Source organism: Barbus barbus, assembly GCF_936440315.1.
Source record: "Barbus barbus genome assembly, chromosome: 42".
Classification (NCBI taxonomy): Eukaryota; Metazoa; Chordata; class Actinopteri; order Cypriniformes; family Cyprinidae; genus Barbus; species Barbus barbus.
Window position 1 is genome coordinate 5,861,701 of NC_136720.1, and position 22,286 is coordinate 5,883,986.

A 22,286-nucleotide genomic window follows, 5' to 3' on the forward strand; every position below is an offset into this window, starting at 1 on the left:
CTGCCTGCGTAGGACACATAACATCATAAGAGACCGGTTTCATCCACTCTTCAACAATAGCATTAACTGTGAACTGGACTTTGCATTGCTGCAGCACACACAACAATACACATCATTATTGGCTATTAATGTTTCTCTACCTCATACCCTTATTCCTTGTCAATGTCGTACTGTCCGGTTTACATACTGGGATATTGCTGATCATGTTGGACCTTATTATGTTTACATTCTATGTATTTGCACTTTAAGAAACTGCACTGTCGACTGAGGCTCTAATGTAATCTCGTTGTTTTACAACAATGACAATAAATTATTTATTCATTTGAGATCCGAGGAGGATGTGAGCTCCTCAGCAACCCTTAAGTTTTGCGCCAGGCCTTGCGGCCTTGACTTTCCATTCAACTCAGCAGATCTCTTTCTTAGCTCTTTTTCACTTTCTACCTGGGAAGAAACTCCCAATCACCATCGAGTCAGGACATCTTTGGAATTCTTCACTCTTCAACCCGGAAGAATGTGATCGCGAGTCCAAAACCTTGAAACCATCAAGACTTTCATCTGAGACTGCATCGGACACTCATTCAACCACCAAGGCAATGCATGTATCTTACATTTAACTAAACGAAACCGAGGTTTAGTATAAGCTATAGACCTCGTTATAAAAGGCGCTGATGGTTTTACTCGGGTGGTTAACTGACTCTTTTCATAGCTTCATTCTCTGGTTCCCTGATGGTTTCATCCATCAACTCTCATTTGCCCTTTCCCCTTTGAATTGCTTTCAAAATATTTGGTAATCGTTGCATTACACGAACAAACATTAATACATAAACATGAAAATGACATGACCAAAATCTTTCAGGTTTGAAATATTTTTGTCCAGACTTCCAGAATCAACTGAAGGTCACTGGATATGATGAAGACTGAGTGTTTCACAGCTATACAGGTGCATCTAAAAAAATGTGAATGTCGTGAAAGTTTTTTTTTTTTTTTTTTACATTTCAAAAAGTGAAACTTTCATATATTCTAGATTCATTACATGTAAATTAAAACATTTCAAAAGTTTTTTTTTGGTTTTTTTTTTGATGGTTAGAGCTTACAGCTCATGAAATTTAAAAATCCAGTATCTCAAAATATTAGAATATTTACATTTGAGTTTCATTAAATGACCATCCCTACAGTATAAATTCCTGGTAGCTCTTGTTCTTTGAAACCGCAATAATGGGCTGCTGACTGCTGACTTGGCAGTGGTCCAGAAGACAATCATTGACAACCTCCACAAAGATGGTAAGTCACAGAAGGTCATTACTGAAAGGGGTGGCAGTTCATGCAAAGTTGACTGGAAGGAAAGAATTGGGTAGGAAAAGGTGCACAAGCAACAGGGATGACCGCAAGCTTGAGAATACTGTCAAGCAAAGCCGATTCAAACACTTGTGAGAGCTTCACAAGGAGTGGACTGAAGCTGGAGTCAGTGCATCAAGAGTCACCACGCTCAGACGTCTTCAGGAAAAGGGCTACCAAACCACTTCTGAAACAGAAACAACGTCAGAAGCATCTTACCTGGGCTCTGGAGAAAAAGAACCGAACTGTTGCTCAGTGGTCCAAAGTTCTCTCTTCATTTACAAGTCATTTTTTGATTTCATTTGGAAATCAAGGTCTGGAGGAACTGGAGAGGACTGGAGACTCACATAATCCAAGCTGCTTGAAGTCCAGTGTGAAGTTTCAGAAATCAGTGATGATTTGGGGTGCTTTTTTTGGTGCTTTTTTCGGTTTGCAAATTAATTACATTTAATTTACATGGTCATTATTGTAAATTTAGTCAAAGCTAAAAAAAAAAATACTGTCATAGTGTGAATAATATCATGTAATCCATAAAAAAGTAACTGTAATCTGATTATGTGCATTATAAATTGTAATTTACTCTAATAACAAATGGTTGGAATCTGATAGGTTAATTCAAATTACATCTAATCAGTACTACTCAGCACTGCCTGTTTATTTCTCAATAAATAAATAAATTAACCCTGCTAATTTCTTTCTTTTCATTATTATTAATATAACTGTAAATGCTCGATATCTAAGGGGGTGAATTGCTGTCCACACATAAGTGGAAAATCTCAGTCAATTAGTTTTGTGTCATAATAGTGAGCTGTTATTTCGTTAAAACGATGTTTTTTCGCAATACTATGTCACGAAAGTGATATGATAAAAAAAAATCGAAATGTTTACAAAATAAGAATAAATGCTTAATTGGATTTATTGCAATAATTTATTTTATAGTAAATCTACATTTATTAATAAAAGCAGTTTCTTTCGCATTTTACTTGGCGTTTTTCGTTCCTTCCTTTATTTATTTTTTTCTCGTGAGATATTTGTCCTCCCTCGGCTGCCGTGGCCACACGTCACAATGGAGGCCGTGCGACGTCATATTTGTGGCCTCATCATATGCTTCTGGCAACAACAGCAGTGCGTTTCATTTTTAAACTTTATTGACGATTGAAGAGCGAATAAGCGGTCGGGATTCTCTGCGTTTCGCCCATCTTTAGAGCTGTGAAGATTAATTCAGATGTTTACTAAGACCAGCGCGCGGACTGCAGTGCAGCAGCAGTTAACGTCACTGCTGTGAACCTGAGATGAAGCTCTTCTTGCAATAAAATGATGGATGGAAGTGAGAAGATGGAGTCTGACGATGTTGTGATCATCGTGGAGAATGAGGCGGAAAGTAAGCGCGCTGATGAAGCTCAGGGCAGTGTGAGGATGATGATGATGGCTCTGATGGACGTGTGTCCCGTGTGTAAGCTCAGCTTCAGCAGCAGAGAGCCCAAACTACTGCCCTGCCTGCACTCCTTCTGTAAGAGATGCTTACCTGCCAGCAACGCGCAACAGTGTAAGAGTTGGCTTTCACTTCTACTCGTTCACAAGAGGAGATACTCAGATGACTAATCCCAATAAAGGACGAAGAGCTGAGATGCAGTACAAAAGTCCCAAAGCTGCTAGAACAAAGAAAAAAGCCATTTATACATTCATGCTGATCTACAATTAAAATATGGGCAATTAATAATGTTTTTTTGAAAGCTGAATAAATAAGCTTTCCATTGGTGTATGGTTTGTTAGGATCGGACAATATTTGGCCGAGATACAACACAGAGGGTGCAAAAAAAATCTAAATATTGAGAAAATCGCCTTTAAAGCTGTTCAAATTAAGTTCTTAGCAAGGCATATTACTAATCAAAAATTCAATATTGATATTTACGGTAGGAAATTTACTGAATATCTTCATGGAGCATGATCTTTACTTAATATCCTAATGATTTTAGCATTAAAAGAAATATTGATCATTTTGACCCATACAGTGTGTTGTTGGCTATTGCTACAAATATACCCGTGCTACTTATGACTGCTTTTGTGCTCCAGGGTCACATAAACTATATGCAAGTCTTAAATCAGATGATGATTTACTCGGGTTCTCAGTAGAAACGTTGATTAAGAATTTTATATGAATGACACTTTAGAAATATATATTGCATCCCAATAGTGGGGTAAGATGGCCTCTTTGAATAATTTGATATTTTGTGCTTTGCCAAGTGTTTCTATTTATTAATTTTCTGCACGTGCTAAACTTGCTTATAAATACATTACATTATGTATTGTACACTATATATCTCAGAATCAGAAAGAGCTTTATTGCCAGGTATGTTTACACATATGAGAAATTTGTTTTGGTAACAGAAGCTTCGACAGCACAAACAGAATGACCTTGACAACACAAGACAGATAATAAAAAAAGAATAAGTAAATAGAGAATAACAATACACAACAAGAAAAAATAGACAATAGATGGTAATTGTGTGTACGGGTATGATATGTACAAATGCAAGGAAATGTAAAATAAGTATGTGTTAAATAATTGTATAAATAGTGTTCATGAGATGGATTGCCAGTAGTATGTAGTAGATGATTATCCACTATATACTATTGCACAGTGCACATTTTGATCCGGATGGAATGGAGTCAGATTTGGACATTCATAATATTCGTTTTACCTTATGTTTGGGGATAAAATTATGAAATCAGCGAAAATACAAAAATGACCAAGTAGCCTACACTGTATAAAGGCCAGTGTCATTGATGCCAATACTGATAACGATTTTTTTTTTTCAGTTTGTAATATGTCCTCTTTTGTATCATGCATTCTGGTGACTTGGTATTGAATATGTTTTCCTGCTCTTCTCTTTTGTGTTACGTTAGTGAACATGATCCGCTGTCCAGTCTGTCAGCAGGAGTGTATGGATGTTGAGGTCTTGGATAACTTCTTTGTCAAGGATTCTGTGGAAGTGCCGAGCAGCACAATGGAGAAGAGCTGTCAGGTGTGCATTTACTTCTGTCAGTCAGTGTTGATACTACACCTCTGAGATGATGAACTGTCTGTATCAGACTAGTAAATATAAGTATGAAATAATGTCTCTGAAATGCATCTTTTGCTCTCAGCTCTGCATAAGTTGTGACGATAACACAGAGGCTAGCGGTTTCTGCGTGGAATGCGCAGAGTTCCTGTGCGTCACCTGCATCGATGCTCATCAGCGCGTGAAGTTCACCAGAGATCATACAGTTCAGCAAATAGCCGAAATGTCATCAGGTTTGACCTTAAACTTTTGTAAATGATATCAGCTTGTGAGAAGTAGGGCAGGGACATTCAGACATTTTTAGGTGTGACTTTAGTCTCCAAATACTACTTGGCTGTACTATTGATTATGTTCTTTTAATGCAACTTCTGTAAATGAACTTTGCCAACTTGGGGAGTGCATTTCTGAAGTTACACAGATGAACATGAGCTTGTCTTTCTGTTTACAGAGGCAATGGGTGCTTCCACACAGAAGCCCGTCTTCTGCGACATCCACAGACAGGAGCCATTGAAGCTATTCTGTGAAACCTGCGATCGCCTCACCTGCAGAGACTGTCAGCTACTCAAACACAAGGACCATAAGTACGGCCCACAATAATGATGGCATTAAAGGAATAAATGAGGAATTCTTATCACACTAGTCTCATATTAACATGTATAATGTTCAAAGGGATAGTTCACCCAAAAAATGAAAATTCTGTCATTTACTATTTTTATTTATTGATTTATTTTTTTAAATCTGTATGACAGACTTCCTTCTATGGAACGTGAAAGAAGATGAGAAATGAGTTTTTGTGTGTCCTTATAATGAAAGTCAGTGGTCACCAAAACTGTTGGTTTACCAACATTCTTAAAAAGATCATCTATGTTCCACAAATTTGGGACAGTATAAGGGTGAGTAAATGAATTTTAGTTTTTGGGTGAACTAAATGTTAATATGAGTCTAGTGTGGTAAGCATTCCTTAATTCATCTGAAAGAGTGTGCTTTTTCATGTTTTTCCTGTTCAGTGTCATAGAGTACATAGATGTTCATTGTGTACATAGATGTGTGTTGCTGTAACATGTATGTGAATATCAGTATTAGTGACTTAACATATAGCTAACAGAGAATTTTCCAATACAGTTACCAATTTCTAGAAGATGCATATAAAAACCACAAGGAACATCTGGAAAATATGACCTGCCAACTTCAAGAAAAGAAGAGAGTTATAGAGGACATATCTAATACCATAAACAATGGGTATGTTATATTTATTTATTATTATTAATATTAAAGCAACCTATAACCATTGAAAGCCAGAGTTCCCAACTCACATGGCATACCTAGATATTCAGTAACTTTGTTATTTCCCCAATGGAATACCTAGAAATGTCATGGAAATCAATAAAATTTCATGGACATTTCTGTAGTACAGAGTTTTCGGTTCATGAAGGAACTGCAGGGGGTTCGTGAGTTCATGATAAGCTTATAATTAATTAGATCAGATGTTATATGAAATGTCAACATGAAATCTCAGAGCGGAATATTTTACATCTAATGGATTCAGGAAACCCTGCTATAGTGAATGTACATTTTTATAGCAAAGATATTTCACTGGACATTTTCAAATGTAATCTATATTAAAATGACTTACCCAGAAATGACCAATGCAGTGGGAAAAGTGGGAAAAATGTGGGAACCCCGTTAAGATGTGTAGTATTTAAAAGCACATTTTATTTTTATGGCATATTTTTCCTGTTCTTGTCAGTCTTCAGCAGGTGGATGAAAATCGCAAGACTGTGGCTAATGAGATTAAAAAATCTATCTGCAATCTCATAATGGAGATCAACAGGAAGGGGAAGTTATTGGTCAATCAACTTGAGGTAGTGTCCAGTATTTCATCATCAAGAGAAGTGCTTTCCAACTGGTTATCTTAGATTTGTTATGGGTTATGGGTTGTTGTAAAACCTAAATAATAGAGCATAATTGACAAAGTAAAATATAGGCATCGTCACAAACAATAAAAACCACCACAAGGTAGAAGAAAATACCAACTAGTCTACATTAAATCGGCTTGACTTGCAGCAAAACACTTGCTATCAGTACAATTTTGGTACACTTTTCTGGTTAACATTTGATGTCTAATGTAAAATTTTTGGGCTGGAGCAAAACCAGTTGAGAAGCACCGCAGGCAAATTTGATCATTGTGAATTGTGTGTGGTTACATACGCATGTTTATTTAGGCAATCACAAAGGACCATGAAACCCTCCTGAAAAAGCAGCAACGGGATGTGACATCACTCTCCAAACATCTTGATCATGTGATCAACTTCACAAAATGGGCCACAGCCAGTAACAGTGGAACAGCCCTCCTGTACTGTAAACGGTTGGTAAGTGTCTTTCTACTATCAACGAAACATAAAAATTTAGCATCTCTTCCGCGTGATTATTACTATTATATATTTTTTTTATTAAGATTGTGTACATTGATCTTGGTTAACTCAAATAATCACAATTAGATTAAATGATGTTGAATGTACTAATTGTGTTCAGCCTGCTGTTTGGCTGATGGTCTCTCCCCTTCCTTTTGTCATCTCAGATAACTTGTCAAATCCAGTACCTCATGCGAGCAAAGTGCAACATCTCATATGTTCCCCAGAGTTTGGTTCGGTTCCAAAGTCGATCTGCTTTTTGGGCCTCAAATATGGATCTTGGTAAGATTCTTACAAAAACGAGTGATGTTTAAAACTGGGGAAAAAATTAAGACCTCAAAAATGCCAACCTTTATTAATTGTCAGATGTGGGATAAATGATAGATTTTGAAAAGTGCTCTTTTTTCTTGAATTTTTACATTGTTTTTATTTATTTATTTTTGACAGACTTTTAAATAATGAAAATCTAAATTTGAACCCCCTGTCAGTTTTTACTGTTTTCTTGAAAGAAACGAGAAAGGAGCATTATAGTCTTTATTTTTGTCACAAGGCTTGTATTGTTATTTAAAATTTATTTGTGTTGCGAAAATACTTACTAAACAATATTTAAAAAATAATTACCATGCTTTAAAACACCAACATTGGCTAAATAAAAAAGAGGCAAAACGGACCATTTACTAGTCACATATACTTACATTTAACCAATTACTTCAATCAGTCACAATGCTGTTAGCTATTGCAAAGTAATGATCTCTTTGAGCCTGGTCAGTACCTGGATGGGAGACCTCCGGTGAAAAACTAGGTTGCTGTTGGAAGAGGTGTTAGTGAGGCCAGCAGGGGGTGCACACCCTGTGGTCTTTGTGGGTCCTAACACCCCGTTATAGTGACTATACTGTCAAAAATCTGTCTTTCGGATGAGACGTTAAACTTCTAAAAACACTTCTCGTAAAGAGTAGGGGTGTAACCCCGGTGTCCTGGCCAAATTCCCCCTATTGGCCCTTGTCTATCATGACCTCCTAATAATCCCTATACACTTGATTGGCTCAATGACTCTCTCTCCTCTCCACCTGTACCTGGTGTGTGGTGAGCGCACTGGCGCCGTTGTGCTGTGGCTGCAGTCGCATCATCCAAGTGGATGCTGCACACTGGTGGTGGTTGAGGAGAGACCCCCCCACATGATTGTAAAGCACTTTGGGTGTACAGCAATACACAATAAAGCGCTATATAAATGCATCGTTCATCATTATCTTTGAGCAATTTCAGACTGGTTTCATATTCTAAATATAGTACGGAAACGACTCTTGTTAAAGTTACAAATGATCTTCTCCTTGCAGCTTATTCTGATCTTCTGTCTATTGAGTGAGTGAGTGAAGTGACATACTGCCAAGTATGGTGAACCATACTCGGAATTCGTGCTCTGCATTTAACCCATCCAACGTGCACACACACACCGTGAACACACACCCGGAGCAGTGGGCAGCCATTTATGCTACGGCGCCCGGGGAGCAGTTGGGGGTTCGGTGCCTTGCTCAAGGGCACCTCAGTCGTGGTATTGAGGGTGAAGAGAGCGCTGGACATTCACTCCCCCCACCTACAATCCCTGCCGGTCCGAGACTCGAACCCGCAACCTTTGGATTACGAGTCCGACTCTCTAACCATTAGGCCACGACTTCCCCATTCATATTCATATTCTTCTAGATATTAGTGCTGCCTTTGATACTATTAGTCATTCAATTTTACTGGAACGCTTGGCTTGGAGTAGCTGATGATCTTATTTAAGTAATAGGGAGCAGTTTGTTGAGATCAAGAATGCGCAGTCAGAGCCTGTTACAGTTACTCAAGGTGTTCCACAGGGGTCAGTATTGGGTCCGCTTCACTTCATAATCAGGCTCCTGTTTATCTTTCAAATTTTCTTCAGTTGTACATTCCTTCACATTTGTCAGCTGGATTTAAAACTCAGATTAAAATCTGTCAGTTTAGAATAGCTTTTAGTGATTTGATTGTTTGATTTGTATGTTTGAGTGTTTTGTATAGCTTTGTATTTTGTATTGTTTTATATTTTATTGCTTTTGTTTTATAATGTACAATGTCCTTGAGTGTCTCGAAAGGCACCTAAAATTAAAAGTATTACTATTATTATATTATTTACTATTTATATTTATTTACTTTATTTATTATTTATAAACCATGGCCACATTTATACTAATTTATTCCCTCTTTTTGATTTAATTAAAATGAGGGAGAGAATTACTAATTATGGCCAAGAATAAAAATTCTGGCTACGGTCAAAAAGAAGAGTTTATAAATTAGTATATTGCTGTTTACGGATTAGAAATTCAGGACTTCACATTGGCTATTTTAGTAGCATGAAAAACAAAATGGTTATTTAAACTGAGAATAAATAATTTTAAGAATGTGTGCAAAGAAATAGTTCATGATTTCAGCTTGATGTGAGTATACACTATCGCAACATTGCATCTGCACTTTGTTGTTGGCTCTGGCTTGTGCTGCCACATGGACAACAGCACATGCACAACTGATTCTAGCACTCGAAACAAAGGTCCACTAAGTAGTGTGCACGTGTCAAATATGTCCATTGTCAATGGAGTGCACTTTCAATGGCTTGCGTGTGCAAACGAGAGAAATTCTTGCAAATGTACAATTTATCAACTGGAAATATTCTTGAATCTTTTCTCAGGTTCTCTAGTTGTAGAGAAAACTCCAGTGCGTCATCCCAGCGGTCCACAGCCATTTCCTTTCCAGCAAATGAACCCAGGCCCCAGACCCGATGGTCTTCAGGCAGGGTTCCCGAGCTCCCAGTCCCAACAGCAGCAGCAGCAACAGCAACAGCAGCAGCAGCGGCAAAGCACATTGGCCCAGCTACAGATGCAGGTGGAGAAACTCTCCCAGCACACCAACCGCCACCAAACGCCCAACCAGTGGTCATGGTACCACGGAATGCGTTTACCAGGGCCACCTCCACATAGACCCATGCAGGGTGGATCACCCTCTCAGGCGTTTTCCAGCATGCCTCAACATGGGCGTCGATATGGTGCACGGAGCCCGCCACCTATGCTTCAGCCCACTAACCTACCTCCACAGGTGAAGTGTGTTTTAATATTACAGAAAGTTAGAATAATTTCTGAAGGGTCATGTGACACTAAAGACTGGAGTAAAGGCTGCATAAAATTTGGCTTTGCTACCACAGGAATAAATGACATTTTAAAATATTTTAAAATAGAAAACAGTTCTTTCAAATTATAGTGACATTTCACAATATTGATCAAATAAATGCAGCCTTGATGAGGCTTGGTGAATTATTCCATATTGGATTATTCCAATTATTCCTTTTGACTGGTAGTGTACATGTTAATGTAATGCTCATTAATGAATGGAAGAACAATTGTGTAATTCTAAACTTGCTGTTTTTTACTTTCTTAAAGACTTTGAGGGGTCTTATCAACAATCCCACCTACCCTCCTAAAGCGATGGAGGTGCTGCCAAGAACCCGCTATCCGCACAATGCTGCTTTCTCCAGTGGAGCTTCACTTCCCACTTCACAGATGCTCAATCAGGTGAGTGTGCTGGACACATGTTATGAGCATTGGATGAAAACTATGCCTGCTTGACAGGTTAACAAAAAAAAAGATCTGTTATAAAAACTATACATATTTGAGTGAATTTTGACTAAACACCTTGATTCTTAAGTATAAGTGTGCAGTTTTGTAGTGGATCTCATTTGGTAGTGGATTATGGGTAGTTTAAAAGCAGATACTTAAACTGTATTAATCAAATTATGACACAGTTTTTATGATCTCATATGAATCGAGAGGCTACATGGAAGATTTGGAATTATTCAATCACACAACATGGTTACTACACCTTATAGTTTGACAAAGCAATTTGTGTAAAATACATCATAATGTTAGTTTAAGTACAAATAGTCTATGTAGTGCCTCAATATAATTAAGTTACAGTATGATTAAGAAAGCACTATTTCTAAATATGTTGCTGTTTCTTAATCATATCCAATAAAATAATAATCTTTAAAAAATAAACATCTTATTCTTAAATAATGTTCAGGTTGGCTTAATATTTATATTTTGTTTTCATATATTTTTATTCATCACATTCCACATGTTCTCAAGCTTTAAGAAAAGTAATGCTTGTTTGCTTAATACAAGATATGTGTATTAAGTTTATACTGTGAAAAAACAGATAATTAAATCATTATTGCAACTCTTTGTAGAACAATCAATCAGACAAGATTTCATTGTGACAACTGTAACAGATTTAATGGGAGAAAATAAAACAACTGATTTTTACCTATAGCCCAGAAAGAAAAACATATGGAGATGTTTATTTATTTATTTATTTTGTCAACCACCCATAAATAGTATGAATTGCATTGGCCTATGAAAAATTCTACTGACTATTAAAAAATGTTTGCACTAGTGTTTTTGTCTGCATTTATTTGATCCAAAATTCAGTAAAAGCATTAGTATTGTGAAATAATGTTCTGTGTAAATATATTTTATAATGGAATCAATTTCTGTGATTTCGGTAAAGCTATTACTACGGCCTCATTTGTAATATAAATATGCAAAATTCTGTTTGCACTTTTTAAGCAGAACATGCAGGTAACGTCGTACCTGAACAGGAGATTTGAACCCAGCATGCAGCTGTCTGCTCAGAGGCCCAGTTATCAACCCAGTCACCTGTCCACACCTACAGAGCGAACTGGTACGCTTCTTCAGCAAAAACTGATGTCTGGTGTTGGTAACCACCTTGCCTTGTCTTGTTGATTGGAGACATAAATGCTTGCTGCCTAGTTCATGTTCTGTTATCAAATGCTTTGTTTTATACAGTACTGAATATTGTCTTGATTTTATTGAACTTTTAGTACAAGGAAGACAAATGTCCGTCACATCATCAGAACCAAAGACCAGGTAAATATGCTTCTGTTAATTCAAGGCTTTGAGACCTTTTAAGTCATTGTGTTTTGTTTTCTGTAGTTAATTCATCCGGAAATGCCCAACATATTTATTTATTTATATATAACTTTATGTATTTACATTAGTAATAATAGAAACATCATCACAGTGTGAAAATGTTCTATTCTTTTTTTGTTTCCTTCAAAATGCACATCTAATCTTTTTGTTGTTTGCTTCTTTTATTTTTTTCCCAAGTTCTGGCTCCTGGAAGCGTGTAGAAGCCCCCCAGAGTGGCCCATCAAACCCCTCCACCAAGAGGAGACGCAGGTCATCTCCAGGGCCGGTCATTGTCATCAAAGATGAACCAGAGGATGATGATGAAGTTCGTTTTGTAAGATTTGACTCATTCTGCACCAGATCAGAGATGGAATAGATTTGAACATCAGATTTATTCTGATTTGACATCTTAACAAAATTGACTGTAAATTTAGCAAATTCATGTAGTTTGTCAGGTATACATTAGTTTTTCACAATATATATTTTTTAATTTTGTGTTACTGTAGGTAAACACCAGTGCTAAAGCCAGTCTTCCAGACAGCACGGGCGTTCAGTCTCAAACGCCACAAGGTGAGCAGCAATCAGAGAAGACACCAGAAGCAGATGAAGACCCCAATGAAGACTGGTGCGCGGTGTGCCAGAACGGAGGAGAGCTGCTCTGCTGTGACAAATGTCCCAAAGTCTTCCATCTTAGCTGTCATATTCCCACATTGACTGCCTCTCCAAGGTATCAGATTAATCAAAATAATCATTACTCCAGTCTTCAATGTCACGTGCTGATTTGGTACTCAAGAAATGTTTCTTATTTTGAATGTTGAAAACAGATTTTGCTGCTTAATATTTTTGTAAAAACCATGATGCACTACCATTTAAATTTTTGTGGTAAGTAGGTGACAGTAAAGACATTTAAAATGTTACAAAAGATTTCTATTTTAAATAAATGCTGTTGTTTACCATTTCTATTCACCACTGAATCCTAAAAAATGATCATGATTTCCACAAAAATATTAAGCAGCAAAACTGTTTTCAACATTTGTTGCATTTATCCCAAATTAAGACATAGACGGTATCGTAGGGATGTAACGTCAAAAATCTCACGATGCGATAATATCGCGATATGAAGTCTATGATATTTATTGTGATTGAAGAATTGGAAAGAAATGAAAAATAGTTATTCTATTAAAATTATTCCATCTAATGCACTTTGAGAGTTCAAAATTAAGAGCTCCAACCATGTTCTTAACTAAGAAAACTTTACTGAATTGACTTGTACCTAAACTTTAAAGGGAACTCAACCCTCTTTTTATTTGTGATATACAGTCTCAGTCTAAATTACATTCACACTGGTGTTTTAGGAAGCCAAACTAATTAGCATATAATAATAATAATAACAACAACAATGACAGTAATAGTCATATATTGCAAAACAATTGCACTGTAAAATAAATTAAATTTAATATATTTCATAGGTATATTATTTTTGCTCTACAGTAGGGGAATTACAATACTTCTGTCCAGCTTCAGTGAAAACAAGCTTACAAAAACACGTCTCGCTACAAATCTAGTGAAATGCTGTAATCATCAGCTGCGTAAATAAAGCCTAACTGATTGCTGTTGAGTTCCCAAACGTGTGCTAAACTCATAGCACGTGCAATAAACGAGTTCACTGCTTTCATTCACTGTGAACAGAGCCGGTCTTAGGTGCGGAAACACCGGATCACGAGCTGATCGCCTCAAAAATGTGTGCGCTTCACTTTGAAACGCGTAGCGAAAACAAACTCGATAAAGGGCTTCAGCCATATTGTGGTTTCGGTTTTATTTTGTTTGACAGATACTGTTCCAATGGCCCAAAACACAACTTTAAAGACCTTTTATGTTGGAATAAGTACTTTAAATATATTTTAAAAACTATACTTTTTGTCCGGAAGACCTATTGATTCATATCGTCATGTGACCACGATAATATCAAGAGAGTTTTGCTAGCGCACGATAATATCGTTACATCCCTACAATATCGTATAAGATTTTGAGCATGGTCACCCTTTTGCTAATATGCAACAGATGTGATTGTAGTTTTCTTCTATTAATTCTACTGTAGTTATGTATGTGTGTTGTGTTTGTATCTGTAGTGGTGAGTGGTATTGTACGTTCTGCCGTGACCTTACCGCACCTGAAATGGTGTATAACATCAATGGTAGCGGAGAATCGAACAATGTGAAGCAGGATCCAGATTCTGAGGCTTTCAGTCCTGTGGATAAAAGAGTATGAACCGATTTCAATTAGTTCTGCTTTATCTTAGATGTCACTTTAGAACTATTACATTTAAAAAAAAAATTTACATTCCGAATATCTTTTAAAACGGCTGCAATTATTTGTTGTGTTCATGCAGAAATGTGAGCGACTGCTGCTTCGTCTTTACTGCAACGAGCTCAGCACGGATTTTCAGGAGCCTGTAACACCATTGGTAAGATCTTCCATCTCACGTGGCATTCTAGATCATGAACTACATTTATTTTCATTGAGGAAATAATACAAAAATATTTTAAATGCGTGTATGGGTCAAATTTCAATCCCTCCCCAAAAGAACAGTAGCTACGTCCCAAATGACACACTATACGCTATGCACTTATGCACTATATACTCAATTATTTTGTCATTTAGCCACTTCCCCTAATTAAAGCTGCGACAGTTGAGAGCATAAAGTGTCCAATATTCCACACTTAATTTTTTCTGTTATTTAAGTGCATGATTCGAGTATTTAAAGTGCACTTTATAAATTGTGCAACTATTCGCACTATTTATACTACAAAAAGTAATAGAAAAGAGCATAAGTACGCGATTTGGGATGCACCTAGTATTTTGCGTATAGAAAGTTAAGCTTATTTTGTGAAATATATGATATGGTAATCTAGTATTTTTGCATGGTGACATTATTTTCATGATAATTAAGTATAATAGGAAATCTTAAATTAACTAATAAAATGTTAAAATATTTATACATTGAGTAGTATTTTTCCTGCCTTCGATTAATGCTGATTTAAATAAAAACTGAATTAAAAAATATGCAAATCATTATTTGGAAGGGTATTGAGATTTTTTTTTTATTTGCATTACAGAAATGAGAATTTGGAAAGTAAAATGTGCTTAATTGTCATAAATGATAGGTTTTTCTTCAGATTTTGGGGTGATCCAGATATACTCACTAGGGTTTGGATCAAAGCTTTAGTTTTTTTCATTTATTGATAGACTGTTTTCTGTTCCGTCCCTTGTTCACACTTCAAATTTGCAGTCGATGCCAGAGTACAGTGAGATAATAAAGACGCCAATGGACCTGTCGGTGATCAGAAGCAAATTGGAGGACAGCAATTACAAGAGCACTGAAGATTTTGTTGAGGATGTCAAGCTGATTTTCAAAAACTGTGCAACTTTCCACAAGGTATGCAGCCTCGCATTGATTTACAATATTATTTTCAAGAGATAAGGGATGATTCTTCAATTAGGGGAACTTTCTGTCTCTTACGTTGGTTTTAAGAAAAAAAGCACCCAAAAATTCTGTCATTTATTGAATGTAAATAGCACAAAATAACTGTGGTATAAACTGTGGTACAGCTTGACTGAGGCATATCACACATGTAATGTGTATTGTGTATGCATGTTGTTTGTAGGAAGACACTGAAATGGCCAATGTGGGTGCTAATCTGGAGAGTTGCTTTGAGGAACAGCTGAAACTCTTGTATCCGGACCGGACATTTCCTGACGTGAAGGAGGAGAGCGTTGCTTCTTTGTGTCCTGATGATGCAAGTCCCTTGTCAAAGACACCTCCACAAGACACTTCCCCTGCTGAGGAGATTGTGAAACCCTCCTGTGAAGATCTCCCTCAGGGGGAACCGCACACAAAAGAAACTGAGAAGAAGCCAGAGAACTTGAGCTCTCCTGCAGGATCCAGTCCTGCAGATCCTGAAACGGACAGTAAAGAAACTAAAGATCCAACTTCCTGAAAGAATCTTCCTTGTTCATCCTCTAAAGACTGGATGGTGAGATGCACTTTCCTAGAGTGTGAAACCTCTGGTTTAATTGCAATAATTATACTGTACATTTTAATTGTTTTAAGCATTTGGAAAATAGACCGTTTGACCACTTAAAGATGTAATATAACAATGCAATGTGGAATATAGGCATAATAAATACCTATATAAATACATCTGAAAGACGCCTGTTTGAATTTTCATTTTGTTCATGCGCTGAAATGAAAGATGACAAATTACATGGTTGACTTTTAAATTATAGTTCACTCGAAAAAAAAAATACTTTGTTGTATATTTACTAGTTTATTTATTCATTTGTGACCCTGGAGCACAAAACCAGTCGCTGGGGTATATTTGTAGCAATAGCCAAAAATACACTGTATGGGTCAAAATTATTGATTTTTCTTTTATGCCAAAAATCAGTAGGATATTAAGTAAAGATCATGTTTCATGAAGATATTTAGTAAATTTCCTACTGTAAATATATCAAAATGTAATTTTCGATCAGTAATATGCATTGCTTAGAACTTCATTTGGACAACTTTAAAGGCGATTTTCTCAGTATTTAGATTTTTTTTTGTACCTTCAGATTCTAGATTTTCAAATAGCCATAATCAAACCATAATCGGACACATAATAATTTATAACACAATCAGGCATTTAAGCAGCCTTTAGATCAAAAGGTTTTTTGTATCATAAGAAACAAGTGTTTTAATTGTATACGCATGATATATACAATTGAATTGCATGCATCAAGAGGATAAAAGAGAAGCTAATACTACTTTTTAATTGGCCAACAACACTCTTAAAAATAAAGGTGCTTCCCGATGACATAGAAGAACCTTTTTTGTCTAAATGGTTCCATAAAGAACCTTTAACATCTGAAAAACCTTTGTTTCACAAAAGGTTCTTTAGATTATAAAAAGGTAAGAGAGAGATGGTTCTTTAAAGAACCTTTGACTGGATGGTTCTTTTTGGAACCAAAAATGGTTCTTCTATGGCATCGCTGTGAACAACCTTTTAAGCACTTTTATTTTTAAGAGTGAAGATTACTGCCATATATCAGAAATCGCATAATGCATATTATTGTCTAAATGGCTTGGCTAAAAGATGAGTTAGCTCAAAAACATAGAAACATTTCCAACTGTTTCTAAAACCAGTTTTCCATGGTAAGAATTAAATTTTGGAATTAAAATGCTAGTTTTACATACAATTTTACTGAATAGTGATGAGCTTTTTGAAACTGAAACAATGAAATTAATTTCTTCAATAAATTTTTTGTGCTCTTTTTTTTGTGCGGTTTTGTGCTCTAAACATCACACGCTAGCAACATGTTATTGCATCTTAAGACACCTTTCACAAACCAATTGCAAATGTTCTCTTGAAAGAGCATGTTAAATGTAATTTACAAATAATTGAATACCGTTAGATATTAAGTGTCTATAATTTCTGTTCTTTCAATCATTTATGGTGCTTGTTTTTAGACAGGGCTTGGCTAACTAAGGACAATTAACTATTACTCTTTCTTGTAGATTACATGCTTATTACATTTCATTAAATATATTAAAATTGAACCTACATTATAAGTCACTGAAGGTAAAAACACACTTGTTTGTGGGTTCAACAAATTAATGCCTTCTAGAGGTGAACCATTATCAAATGTTTTGAAACTTACCCACCAGTGGCTCATGTAGGCCATCATGCTCCACCTGTAACCCTGTGGTCACTCTTTTGCCTTCCTACCCTTCCACTTCAAATCCTTACTCACCTTCTTCCTGGATGTTGACCCTGTTTGTTTCCTTAGTCGTCTTCCATTGTCAGAATGCATCTATATGCTTGAACCAAAGCAACTGAGAAAAACTGTAAATTCCAAAAAATCACTGAGTGGACTGTATAGTAAACTCATGTAGGGAATACTGAATGAGGGTAAAGAATGAGCCATTTTTTTTATTAACAATAGAACATAGATAACAAATGTTTAAACCTGATAAAGTTTTATGCACAAAGTGAGCTCATTTCAAATTTGATACCTGCTACAGGTCTCAAAATAGTTGGGACGGGGGCATGTTTACCATGGTGTAGCCTCTCCTCTTCTTTTCAAAACAGTTTGAAGGCGTCTGGGCATCGAGAATATGAGTTTCTGGAGTGTTGGTGTTGGAATTTGGTCCCATTCTTGCCTGATAAAGGTTTCCAGCTGGTGAAGAGTTCATGGTCGCCTTTGACATATTTTTTGTTTAATGATGCGCCAAATGTTCTCTATAGATGAAAGATCTGGACTGCAGGCAGGCCAATTCAGCACCCGGACTCTTCTACTACACTGTAAAAAATGCTGGGTTAAATACAACCCAGCGCTGGGTAAAATATGGACGAACCCAGCGATTGGGTTGTTTAGACCCAGCGGTTGGGTTACGGTTTGGTTGAAAACAACCCAGCATGTGTTCTATCCAATATTTACCCAGCACTGGGTTGCATTTAGCCCAGCATTTTTTAGTGTACAAAGCCATGCTGTTGTGATAGCTGCAGTATTTTGCATTGTCCTGCTGAAATACACAAGGCCTTCCCTGAAATGGATGTCATGGAGGGGAGCATATGTTGCTCTAAAACCTTTATATACCTTTCAGCATTCATAGTGCCTTCCAAAACATGCAAGCTACCCATACCATATGCACTTAGCCACCCCCATACCATCAGAGATGCAGAACTGAATGCTGATGACGTACAGTTGTACAGTTTAGCTGAAAGCAGCTAAACTGTACAAACTCTGGACATCCACACACCACACCACAGTATTATCAACACACCACCTACACCTCCATAACAATGTGCATGATACAATACTCATCAAATAATAAAGCACTCACCTGTCACTTGTAAATAAAGTCCATGGTCTGTCATTCCATGCCACTTTACTCGGATTTAAAAGTAAACACAGCCAACAAAATAACTTGTGCTCGGTGCTAGCTGTTAGCCACTGATAGCACTCATAGTTGCAATCGTTGAAATGGCGCGTAAAACCTTTGCTGGCCTTTGTTAGCAAATTCAGTTTGGGTGTAGGTCTTCCTTTCTCACTTATTCTTTTTGTCTGCAAAAGAGCACCTTGAAAAAGACGATTTTAGTAGATCGGCAACAAGATGCAGCTCCAGAAGTGACACAGGAAACAGAAATACTGCATAATAATAATAATAATGCGACTAAACGAGACGAAATAACGTTATAACATTTAGTTTCGTCTCGTTTTAGTCAACGAAAATGAAGAGACATTTTAGCATAGTTTTTATTTTTGCAAAACACATTGTCTCATTTTTATTCGTCAACAATATGCATTATATATTTAATTATCGTCATCGTCACATGACCAGCATTTACATTGCGTCTCGTCTCGTTTTTGTCACGTGATAAATGTTCGTTGACGACGATATTTAGTCACAATTTTCGTTGACGAAAGCAACACTATGTGCTACGAGTCCTGCAGCACAAGGGAACAGAGGGTAAGAATAAAGCAGCATGATGAACCACACAGAACAAAAGCAAGGACAAAACAATCTACTCACAACGAGGAACAGAAAAACAGGGACATATATGGGAGTGGGGGAATGAGCGACAGGAGGGGGAGAGTCAGCTCGTGATCCGTGCCCTCCCGCTGCACGATCAGCACTGATTGCCCAAACCACGAGCTTCCGAACATGACAGGATAACACAGACAGCACGAGGACCTGAGAAGGCACCCTGAAGCGTGACAGTACCCCCCACCTCAGGGATGCCTCCTGGCGTCCCCGGAGGACTCACCATGACGCTGATGAAACTGATCAATGAGAGCGCGAGCCGGAATCCAACATCTCTCCTCCGGACCATAACCCTCCCAGTCAACCAGGTATTGGTAACCTCTACCCCTACGCCTCACATCAATGAGCCGCCGCACCGTATAGGCTGGCAACCCCTCGATGAGTCTAGGAGGCGGAGGGGCAGAGATTAGGGGCTGGAGGAGGGGAGCGAAAGACGGGCTTGATCTTGGAAACATGGAAAACCAGGTGGATCTTCTTAAATTGTGGGGTTAATTTGAGCACTTTAGCAATAATATACGGTCCAACAAATTTGGGTCCCAGTTTACGTGAGGGAAGTCTGAAGTTGATGTCCTTAGAAGACAACCAGACCTTCTGACCACACATGTAAAGTGGGGGCTTGGTACGGTGACGGTCCGCCAACGCCTTGTTCCTCTCGCCAGTCCGAGTGAGGGCTTCTCTGGCGATCCTCCAAGTACGGAGGCATCTCTGAATAAACGCATGCGCAGAAGGAACAATGGCGGCATCGGGTTCTTGAGAGGGGAATAATGGTGGCTGGTAGCCTAAACAGCACTGGAAGTTAGATAAACCCGTAGACGAGACAGGGAGAGAATTATGCGCGTACCATGGTTCGACCATGGTTAACCTGGAACTCCAAGATGGTTCGGCAGACGCCACACAGCGCAACACACTCTCCAAGTCCTGGTTGGCACGCTCAGCCTGACCATTAGTCTGCGGGTGATAGCTGGAGGATAGGTTTGCAGTCGCCCCCAGCTGTCGACAGAAGTCTGTCCAAAATTTTGACACAAACTGGGGACCCCTGTCAGAAACCACGTCCACCGGGAGGCCATGAATACGGAACACGTGATCCAAGACAATATTGCTGTCTCCCTCGCTGAGGGTAATTTGGGGAGGAGAATAGAGTGGGTTGCCTTTAAGAACCTGTCCACCACAGTGAGGACTGCCGTCTTGCCATTAGAAGGGGGCAAGCCAGTAAAAAAGTCCATCACTATGTGTGACCAGGGTCGCGAGAGGACCGACAGCAGCTGGAGTAGCCCTGCTGCGGAGCCCTTACCCGCAGCGCAAATCGGACAGGCCGGCACGAACCGCCGAGCATCCCGCGCCGCGGATGGCCACCAAAACCGCTGCTTGATTAACCTATACGTACGAGTCGCTCCAGGGTGGCACGCTAGGCTAGAGGAGTGGCCCCACTGTAGGACGCTAGTTCAGACTGACTCGGGCATGAACAGCAGACTCTCTGGGCATCCAGCGGGAACAGTAGCGTCATGTAACGCAGTGTGGACCTTGGACTCCACCCCCCAGGTGCAAAATATTCGCCAAAAAATATACACAACTTTATTTCCATTTGGACATTTGTTTGATCTTCATTTAAATATGGAATTAATAAATGCTCAATAAAAACACATAGTTCTCCATCACTCTTTTGATAGCCACAACTAAATATAAACTCTTAAAAGGTGCCTTGTCAGTGTTATGAAACACAAAAATGAAATGAAAAGAAACAAAAACTATCAGAAACAAAAAAACAACTAAAGTGTCATGATCTCCAGCTGGAGTGCCCTTGAGCTCCTCTAGAGGGCACTCCATTCTATACCTTGCTATTCACTCAGGACTCCATTTCCCATAATCCTTTGCCTGGACTCATCAGCACTCATTACCAGTTCACAGCGGCCTCATATTAGTAGGACTATAAGAGTAGCACACAATCGCTGATGCAATCTTCAGCAATCAGCGAATAGCAATCTTAACTGATGATTGAATGTTTAGCCCTTCCAAGTTTCCCAGTTTTCTAGATTTTGCCTTTCTCGTGTTTTGATCCTTTGATTGTTACCTTGTTTTTAATTTATTGCTGCCTGCCCTGACCTTTGCCTGTCTTATGGATTACTCGTTTGCCTGTGCCTCAGATGTTATTGTTTGCTCTTGTTTGACCCTGCCTATTCTGAGTCTACTCCGGAATAAAGCCTTGCTTTTGGATCCCCAACTCCGTCATCTTGACTCCCTTTGTTACATTAAGAGATAAACCCGTCAAAACATCAAATAGTTGAAATACAATGAGAGAGTGTAGTTAAAAATTACACTCTCTCAGTGTGTTAACAAATTTTGTACTTCACATTCGCCTTTTGTACCAAACACATTTGAGATAAATATATTAATATTTGTAGACTTCTTCCCCTCTGAACTTATATTGATGCAAAGAAAACAACAGATTTTTTCTTTTTTAACTATAAATTTGCAGGCTTGTGAATCAGGGCATGTTTGCAGGACATTGACTCTTCAGAAGCAGATTTGGAGACCACTGAAAACTGCATGTGGTGCCAGCTGTGTATATGCGTAGGTTTGTTATGGGATAAACCATTTGTGCCCATTTGGAAAGCCTACAGTGGATGTGCTGTTGAAACAACCAATCCAACCATCAGTCAAATTTTTATACTAACTTTTTTTATACTTTATACTAAATTTTTATAATCGTATCAAGCCCTTCCCATATGTCCACCCCATTTCATTTTAATTAAAAAAGGGTTAAAAGTAAAACATGTAAAAAATGAACTAATACATTAAACATGGGCTAAAATTTTAAAAAGATCAAATATTAGTGCTGTCAATCGGTTAAAAATATTAATTAATTAATTAATTAATTAATTACACATTTTTCTGAAATTAA

General features: G+C 37.8%; 1 protein-coding gene across 2 annotated transcripts; it reads left to right on the forward strand.

Annotated features, from left to right (window-relative positions):
- The first annotated feature begins 2,391 nt into the window (after nucleotides 1-2,391).
- On the forward strand, nucleotides 2,392-16,010 carry LOC306861334 (transcription intermediary factor 1-alpha-like). Of its 2 annotated transcripts, none has more exons than XM_079403543.1 (18): nucleotides 2,392-2,881; nucleotides 4,243-4,361; nucleotides 4,483-4,630; nucleotides 4,846-4,978; nucleotides 5,520-5,636; nucleotides 6,145-6,259; nucleotides 6,620-6,766; nucleotides 6,976-7,090; nucleotides 9,507-9,910; nucleotides 10,252-10,383; nucleotides 11,440-11,551; nucleotides 11,712-11,757; nucleotides 11,998-12,133; nucleotides 12,306-12,526; nucleotides 13,929-14,061; nucleotides 14,189-14,263; nucleotides 15,089-15,235; nucleotides 15,465-16,010. In XM_079403543.1, the coding sequence occupies exons 1-18, from the start codon at nucleotides 2,650-2,652 to the stop codon at nucleotides 15,795-15,797; spliced, it is 2,865 nt and encodes a 954-aa protein (XP_079259669.1). In that variant the 5' UTR covers nucleotides 2,392-2,649; the 3' UTR covers nucleotides 15,798-16,010. The 2 variants fall into 2 exon arrangements, with proteins under 2 accessions (XP_079259669.1, XP_079259670.1); XM_079403544.1 differs by having other exon boundaries at nucleotides 2,392-2,716; nucleotides 15,465-16,004.
- Nucleotides 16,011-22,286: the final 6,276 nt, after the last annotated feature.